At 45.2% G+C, this 8,829-nt stretch overlaps 1 protein-coding gene across 2 annotated transcripts; it reads right to left on the reverse strand.

The window, feature by feature from the left end:
• Positions 1–278: 278 nt before the first annotated feature.
• use1 (unconventional SNARE in the ER 1 homolog (S. cerevisiae)) lies at positions 279–8,829 on the reverse strand. 2 transcript variants are annotated; one of them, XM_026159466.1, is made up of 8 exons: positions 8,663–8,829; positions 4,826–4,875; positions 4,524–4,602; positions 4,271–4,423; positions 4,106–4,121; positions 3,954–3,975; positions 3,707–3,869; positions 279–1,699 (listed from the first exon to the last, which is right to left on the reverse strand). In XM_026159466.1, the coding sequence occupies exons 1-8, from the start codon at positions 8,759–8,761 to the stop codon at positions 1,517–1,519; spliced, it is 765 nt and encodes a 254-aa protein (XP_026015251.1). In that variant the 5' UTR covers positions 8,762–8,829; the 3' UTR covers positions 279–1,516. The 2 variants fall into 2 exon arrangements, with proteins under 2 accessions (XP_026015251.1, XP_026015253.1); XM_026159468.1 differs by lacking the exon at positions 8,663–8,829 and adding an exon at positions 5,055–5,181.

Consider the following 8,829-nt stretch of genomic DNA (forward strand, 5'->3'; position numbering starts at 1 on the left):
TCGCCGTGTGCTTTCCCCTCCGCAGCCAGCGGCTCTTATTTAGCTTTACTTCATCCTTGGGGCACTCCTAAATGAGTAGCAGGTTTAATTTGGGAATCACCGCTCGCTCGGGCCACCGGGGTCACAGAGGTCATTGTGTGCGTTGATACTCAAAGCTCGTGACTGACGCACACTGGCCGTGTGATGCCACTGCATTAGTTAGTTCCACACTGACAAGAGGACGCCTTCAGGCATCTATCAGGAAAACGCACTCTGGACTCACAATGACAACGACGGAGGGAAATTAAATTATTTTATTTCTCTCTTGAATCAGATGACATTTTAGTGATACTACGCACAACACGTGAGCCGTCAAACAGGACGTGAACAAACAGGATCACCTGACGCAGGAAACCGACTATAACAGGGCTGACGACGCTGGCTCTGACCCTTAACGACGTTTAAACATTTAAGTGATAAACACCAGTGCGAGTTTACCGAGCTGCTTTCAGTGAACAGCTGGTGATGCTTTACTTTAAAGAACATCACCCTGTGGTTTGTGATTTTGGTCATCACTACGTTGTTGTTTTTTGGACTGGAAGCCACCACATGTGAGAGCAAACTTCACTGGAGGTGAATCACAGACACAGGCCTGCAGCTGCCTGTCACACATTCACCTCGGCCCGACTTTAAGCCTCAGCAAAGTTTAAACAAGTGAGGTAAGAAAGAAAAGAAACAGTAAAGTTGTCAAAAAGGTCAAGATGAAACTGGTTCTAGTAGCAGGCTGTTAATGTGCTTACTTCTTCTGTAATGCTGCATTTTAACATGCGAGTCTGTGGGTAAATGACTCAATCTGGGAGTGGGCCTCAAGTGGCCACTGGTGGAACTGCAGTTTTTGACTCTTCTTCATTTTTCAGCCCCTCAGGTCAGAACTGGATGTGTAGAAACATGACCAAGCATAAAAATGTACAGCATGTTTCTATCTGCTTACAGCCACATCACAGTATGATGTTTAAATCAAATATACTAAACTGGGGATTTAAGGTAAAGCATTAGCAAACGATGGCACATTTGTTACAAACTGAGTTACAGCTGACGGCGACGGTCCATGAACGCCTTTCAGTGTGCACGGGTACTAAACAGATGCTCCACCAAAGACGAGTGTGTGTGTTTGTAGTTTCACTTGGTGACTAAGTGCATACATGTGTTGATTGGCTCGCAGCCGTCCTGATGAGGGTTAAAATAGTTAAGGCTCAGGTCCTGCCGTCCGTGCATTAAGACTTTGCTGTTGCTCCCAGCAGATTCTGCTGTGTCAAAAAAGAGAATTCTGGCGCTTCGAGTCGTGATTTAAACTTTAATGTGGAGGAGAAAGATTTCAGTTTCAAAAGTGTAAAGTGACAGTCCGTGAAACTGATTTGTTTTGGTGCTGACAGCTACTGATCTGTATCGCTGTAGCTCTACGGAGGCCTGTGAAGACTCTGCTCTTGTAAACACGGGAGCGTGTCGGGACTAAGAGTTCAGAGGATGATCACGGTCATCATCTGAGTCTGGGGAAGATTCTGATGAAGAGGATCATGCTGATAAAGGTGAAGGAGACTAGGATGAGCATCAGCCACAGCAGCCAGTTCACAGACTTCTTCGTGTGCTGCTCCAACCGCTCGGACTCCGTCTTCAGCTTCTCGAAGTTCAGGTCCGCCTGACGCATGGACTGGCTCAGAGTCTGGAGGCAGAGGGAGACGTCGCCGATATAAACATCAAAACCACAGACAAACAAGCCCGCTGACGGGAACACTCGGAGTCTTTATGCACAGTGTGGCTCCAAAGGCTGTTAGCTGGCCTATACTGCCCCCTTGTGGCCAGAATCAGTTAAACTCCTCCAAGTTTCTCAAAGAGAGGCAGAAATAGCTCTAGAGGTTGCACAACTTTTTTTCTTTCTAACAAATAAATAAATAAATCTTAAAATAAATGATTTCAAAGATTTAATAAATGTAAATACTGCCAGCACGAGAGGAGGGAAAAAAGGATCTTCAATAAAAATATCACAATTAGCACTTTGTCACCTTTTTATGATGCCCTGAATTCGTTAAGTGTGGGCTTCACTCATGGAAAACTATTTTTTATTTAAGCTGGTTCGAGTTTTCCCGATAAGCAGTTAAAACAAGTTTTGTTATGGACCAAGTTTTTTCCAAGTTTCCATCATAAGACTCAGATTTGGGCCGGTTGGCGGCCACATCAGGTCCTTCAGCACAAATCTTCTTATTAACGTAACTAAAGGTTTGGAAAGGGCAGCTTTTAGCTTTGATCCCCAGCTGCTGAGAGACTCTGCAGGAGGACCTGGGAGCAGCTGGAAGCCCGCCTCTTTCTTCTTCAGGCTCTGGGCGTGCTCACATGAAACATCATGTGACTCCTCTGCACAAAACGATCCCTACGAGTGTTCCCTACTGCAATCAGGGAAGCTAGCGGATAATTATGATAAAAATCTATGTCAAACATTAAAAAAAAAGCCCAAAAGCTGTTCTTCTTAATAGATTTATTCTGAGTGCGCTTTTAGTGCTGCTGCTTATTTGTAGCATTACAGCTTAAACGTTGCTCCTGTCCTGCAACCTGATGCAGCAGCTGCAATTCCAGCAGCGTAAAAGAGATTCGGCAGCAGATTAGAGACAGTTTTTGGCTTAACAGCCTACCTACACAAAATGTATATGGGTACAGCAGAGGGTCTATACTGCACTAAATGGCTGTTGTAAATAATAAGTCAGTGGAAATCTGGCCCTTCCAGCATCCTCTGCTCCCACAGAGATTTTCATCACAAGTGATCTCTGTGATTTAGTAAAAAGAAAGGTCCTTCTGACCATTAACCTCCCCTCATAGCACACCCCTCTGCTTGGGCTTTGTATACTCTGACTTCACTTTATTTGGATTTAATTTCTCACTTTCAGCTTGTATTTATATTGGGCAGGATGCATGATCACCCTGAAACAACTTGAGGAAAGTGGCCAAACCTCAGCTAATCATTCCCATATCTTTTACCGACCCAACCATCATAAAAGTTTGTTCCCAGAGTCAGAAGTGAATCAGGAAGAAAGGCTTTGAATGTGTCGCCCCCGTGTCCTACAGAAATCGACAGAAGCAGCTCAAAGTGTCAGAACTGGTCACGATCGGCGAGTTTAATATATATTTAAATGAGAACTGTGCTGGTTGTGCTTCACCTCGACACAGCTAAAGTTCCAGAATCATCTGCACATTCAGGACGCTTCTCTTTAGCCCACTGTGTGTTTTCTGCTGTTAAGTGTGGGAGCTGACTTCCTGTTTAGCTTCAGCACCACGCTGACTCACTGTTCTGACCATATGTTCCCACAGTCTTCCCATTTTGCTCCTGAGTTTAGACACAGCTGACTGGGAGCAAACAACATGTGTTGCATTTCCTTCTTGGAGGACTCGCACTGTTTCGGCTGAACGCGCTGCAGCTTGGGGGCGGGCTTTGGCTCGATTAGCCAGGTGCAAGAGCTCGTTGTGGTCTGAAAAGCGTCTATTTGAACTGCTAACTATTTTGTGCGTTTAGATTTGTGCATGCATTCGGTTTAGAGATGCAAATTAAAAGGTGAATTTTTTCAACTTCTTCATCTGGAAACAAATCTGCCATTAAACTTTTTTTTTCCACAAACACAGACTCAAAAACAGTTTTGCATCAAATCTGTGAGTTATTTATTCCATATATCTGTCCGCTTACCTGGTTGTCTTGTTTGATGATGTTCTGCGCAGCCAAAGTGTTGTTCTTCAGATTTCTGGCCAGGTTCAGCATGTCTTCAGCCAGCTTCTCCTGCAGGTTGTGGTGATGCTGCAGGACGGCGTCCAGCTCTGCGGCAGACTGACGCTCGTCCAGAGGAAAACATCTGCGCAGAGGTGACACAGGTTGAAGCTTTTACACCCAAAAACAAGTCCAACACACGAGATCATTTAGAAAAGCTCGACTTTACCTTCGGTTCCTCAAGTCTCCGTCTAACGTGAGAAGAGAAAAGAAAAATAAAATCACCTCGTCTTAAAAACAAACAAATACAATCCTATCGAAATATAATTCGTCATATTTCCATCTGATGTTATTAAATCCAAGAGGCAGAGTACTTCGTACCTTTTCCCGACGACCCCTGCAGTGACAGAAAAGAACATTTATGAGTTCAAGACAAAATGTGGGAAACGTTTTATTTAGATGTTTCTACCACACTGTGGTAGTTTAGGAGGCGCGCTGCAGTTCGTACAAAGAGGTCACGTCTGCAGTACGGTCAGAGCGTCCTACCGTGCCGAGCAGCTCGTCCCTCATCTCTCCCGTGCACCGCGCCTTCGTCTGCGTGTGGACTTTTTTAGTGACAGACATCCTCTCGTTGGCCATCGTGGCCGTCCGACCGGGGGCGAGGAACTGATTAGCTAAAGCTTTTTCTGTTGGTGAAGACTGAAGCAGAGCGGGAGGGACAGGAAGTCAGAAAACTCAAAGCTTCACTTCAAAATAAAGAAAACACAGTTGTGTCGTGTTAAAAACAGGAAAAACTGACCAGCTTCTCTGCTTCTAGAGTTCCTTTCAGAAAGTTGACTTTTCTCGTGTATTCAGCCAGGACCTCTGGTGTTGGTTTGCTGCAAGGACACACAACCGCTTACTGACAAAGCTTTGTGTTATTAAGCTGCAACGAGCAGATCAAACATCTGCGCTCATAACACGTAAGCCTGATGTGACCTGTTAGAAGATATACTCTTTTCCCTAAACACCAAACATGTTTAAAATAGGTTCTTAGTAATATATGTACATTTCAGGCAAAAAAAGAAAACACTGAGACAGAAAAGTGGAGGCTGGTGTTACCTCGGGCTTTTCCTCAGAGCCACCAGCATCTCTTCCAGGGCGCCCACATACTGGAGGAGACCAAACAGAAACAGTGATGCTGCTCACATGCTCTCGTTCATCTCATCAATCACATCTTTATTTCAAAGTAACAAATGTTAAATAAACATCTGTATATCATAGACTACACTGGGCCAAATAACAGAGTTTAACTGACGAGGTTCTTGTAAAAGTAGGCTGAGTTTCTTACAGAGGGTGGGTCACAAAGCCACACAGAAGCCACTGAGACCAGCTTAGGATGACTGATGACAGCACACACTCACTGCTGCAGGTGGACACTAGTGTAGTCTTCATCGACACACACACACACAGATAATGCGGAAAAAACAGCTGTGACGCTGCAGAGACGGTTCCTGAGAAAAGCAAATGACTCTGTGCAGTAAACAGCATCAAGTGGAGGCTCCTTAAATTGATCTTTAATAGTTCCTGTTTGTAGCAAAGCATCGTTGAGGTTACACTAACACACACACTGAACACACCTTCAGTTTGCAGCTGTTAGAAAATAAGTCACGGCAAAATGCACCGTATCTCAAACTCCCACCAACGCCCAGTGGTTGCTGATCTCCACCAACCAGTCAAGCTGCAGTTTCCAGCCACGCTGGCACGGATGAGTCAAATTGTTGATTTGGTGACGTCTGCTGTCACAGCGAGTCGGCTCACTGAGAGAAACAAAACAGACTCTCACCACATCAGACCAAGTGTGCATGTGGTCTAATGACAAATGTAATAAGGAGGAAGCAGTGCAAGATGAACGTGTTTGACAGCTGTCAGAGTCGCACTGACTGTTCTTACTTTAGTTACTCTAACCTTTCATTTACTCAAAGTAAAAACCATGCAGCTGATTGGTTCATCCTGCTGGTTCAGATTAAAGGGTCTTCACTGCTCAGCTGTAGGGAGCCACTCGGTACAGCGTGACACGAGGTCACTGAGAAGAGGCGTCTTGATTTATTCAGTCCCAAGTGACCTGGCGACGCCTGTTACTCGTTTGCGTTAAAGCTACAGGTCACACGTTTAACTCAGCGACTGTTCCTTTAAAGCTGCTTATTGTTCATTCTTGGGTGTAAAAAATATTAAACCTCATAAACTAAATTAAAGCTTTCAGTGGAATTTAAACAGGCAAATGCTCTGAATTTAACCAAACACGTGTGTGTCAAAGATAAAAGCTGCACTTTGTTGTAAGACCACTTTGCGCCACAAGAGGGTGCAGTGCAGTGTGTCACCGTAACCTGTGTATTTTAAATCAGCGGTCCCCAACCCCCGGGCCTCGGACCGGTACCGGTCCGTGAGTTGTTTGGTACCGGGCCGCGAGAGTTGAGGCTCGGGTGTGAAATGTGTGGTTTTCAGGGTTTTTATCGTTAACTTGGTAACACGTGTGTTATGAATAAATCTTCTTTTTTTCGGTACCGGTACTAGTTTTATTTTGTTGTATTTATCCGCGACACCTTAAAGGCCGGTCCGTGAAAATATTGTCGGGCATAAACCGGTCCATGGCGCAGAAAAGGTTGGAGAGCGCTGTTTTATATGACAGCCTGGCAAAAGACGAGATCTCACGAGGCTCTTTACTAAAAAGAAAACTGTTAGCAGTGCTGCCCCCTGGTGGTCAAAGTTTTAGTAACAAAAGTTAGCCGTAATTTCCCATCACCGAACAACCACAATCGTCCATGAAAACGGTGGTACAAATCTCTACGTTACAGAAGTGTCACATCACGACATCGATCATATAGCAACTCTATGCATTCGTGTTTCCTAGCACATAAGCCGCACAGAGAGCCGCGTAATTAATTGAAAATAAATCAAAACTGATGTTCTGAACTCTCAACAGATGTGATCTGGTCCATGTCATCTTTGTTTTAAATTTAAATTCTGTTAACATTTCACCCAATGAGAGTTCACACAGTAACGTGTCTCCATGACATGAAGCATGATGTAAAAAGACCTCAACACAGTTTCAGCGTCCAAACGTAATACCACCAATCTGTTTCAACAGCTGGAGCACAATCACAATATCGCAGCTTTACAGCCGAGCGCATTTACAGGTCAAACCCTGCCAGCAAACTGTCGGGGCAAGAACAAGTACATAAAGGAAACTCCTTCGTTAATGTTAATCGAGGTAAAATGTTCAATTGTTTTGATTTGAGGCCCCGCCCAAGCATATCTGAGTACGAGAGCAGTGTGAGGACTTAATGAGGGAGCTACTCAACAACCTCACTGCTCTGCAAAACATGAAAGAGCTGTTCCTGATGAAAATGGCAACAACAAACATGTTTCACCACTAGAGGCACAAATACTCCGAAGGAGGAGACGCCAGGAGCTGGTGTCTCGGGTTGGAATCCAGTGTGGGGCCTTTCTGTGTGGAGTTTACACAGCACAAAGACATGCATCTGTGGTTAACTGGTGATTCTAAATCAGGCCAGTCCCCTCACCCATCGGCTCTAAGATCTCCACTGCCTACTGGTTAAGACTCAGAGATCAGATTAGTTAGACAGGGAGTCGATCCAGACTTCCTGTACTGGGGGTGCTGGTTCCACAGATCAACAGTGTGGGTGTGAGTGGTTATCTGTCTCTCCATGTAAGCCCTGTGACACACCTCACCTGGCCAGGATGTACCCTCCCCCTCATCCTTTGACAGTTAAGGTTAGCCCCCCCCCCCCCCGAGGAATATTGATGGATTGTGCAGATACTTAAGAATTACAAGTTTAAGTTACTTTAGTTTAACAAAAACTAAAACTACACTTCCAGAGAAAACTCGACCCAGAGTATCTCACTGCAACTCTGCGGCTTTCAAAGGAGTGAGGAGGAAAGGAGGTCATTTATGTGAAAAGGGAAAGTCCATCTCTGAACCGAGGAGGGGGCCTAAGAGCACGTCTTTCACTTTCTTACAATGCTGTGATTGCAGCCATTCCCCTGTGACCTCTGAATGGTTCTCATGCCCACCATCAATGAGTATGACAACAGTATATTGAAGATCATGAAACTTGGCTGGTGCTAGTTTTGGCTGATATGCAAATGTTTAAAAGGCTGGGAAACTGCAGTGAGCTGAGAATGAGGAAGTCACAGGTGAGTGATGAAATGTTTCTCCCACTGAAAACAAACAGATGAACAGAAACAGCTTTCTGGGACTAGCTAGAGCACCTGTGTGCTTACGTTTGACTTTTGCTGTGTCACTGCTGCTTAGTCACACTTTAAGGTCACCAGCTCACTGGAAAGGAAGAAAGGATGGCTGGATGGATGTCCTTCACCCAACATGATGCGCACTATTTTCCATAGCATAATAAATATTGTCGCAAATATTTCTCTGAAATATCGCGATGTAATTTAAAGGCTGCATCACACCCCGCTGGTGCGCATAAGCTGAGTCTGCAGCTCCTGACTAGGTTAACTGTCTATGAGGCAGCAGGGGTTGGACGGCTGGAGGAAAACTCGGGTTGCAGCTGATTCTCAGCCGATCGTTCTTATTAAAAAAAAGAAGAAGCTATAAATAAATACAGTTACTGTTAAAGATGTGAACACATGGAGGATCTTCTGTGAGGAACATGGGTGAAAGGAAAGCTTCGGAAACGAGATTAAACACTAAAATACAGCAAATCTGCTGCAGCAGACTCGCCGTGTGTCGCTACAGTGACATCTCGGCTGTGATTGAACCTGTGCCTGAGGGGCGAACAGCTTAAATGTGCCTCCCGACAAAAACAGAAAGCGGTTTGCGCGACGACGTGGCTAACAGCGGCTCACAACAACAACAGTCAGGCTAACGTCATCACGACACGGTCGTTACAGCCGCTCCGAGCCGTGCCGGGTTACCTTTTCAAGCCTCCACTCCGTCTCTCCCCGTTTCTCCGACGCCAAAGACTCACAGCGAGACAATAACCTGATGAAATTGATTTCTAGTCTGGAAGCCATGTTTGGTTTGAAGCCGACACAGCGGCGCAGCAGTTTGACGTCAAGCCGAGCGGCGCAGACGTTATGGG

The sequence above is a fragment of the Astatotilapia calliptera genome, chromosome 23, assembly GCF_900246225.1.
Source record: "Astatotilapia calliptera chromosome 23, fAstCal1.2, whole genome shotgun sequence".
Taxonomy (NCBI): domain Eukaryota; kingdom Metazoa; phylum Chordata; class Actinopteri; order Cichliformes; family Cichlidae; genus Astatotilapia; species Astatotilapia calliptera.

What these genes read in the sequence shown, in the direction of transcription:
- use1 (XM_026159466.1), bottom strand. Translation starts at nt 8,761, where the DNA reads ATGGCTTCCAGACTAGAAATCAATTTCATCAGGTTATTGTCTCGCTGT. An exon ending in CGGAGTGGAGGCTTGAAAAG is followed by an intron (nt 4,876 to 8,662) that starts GTAACCCGGCAC and finishes GGTCTCCTCCAG; the next exon opens with TATGTGGGCGCCCTGGAAGA. An exon ending in TCATCAAACAAGACAACCAG is followed by an intron (nt 1,700 to 3,706) that starts GTAAGCGGACAG and finishes CTCTGCCTCCAG; the next exon opens with ACTCTGAGCCAGTCCATGCG.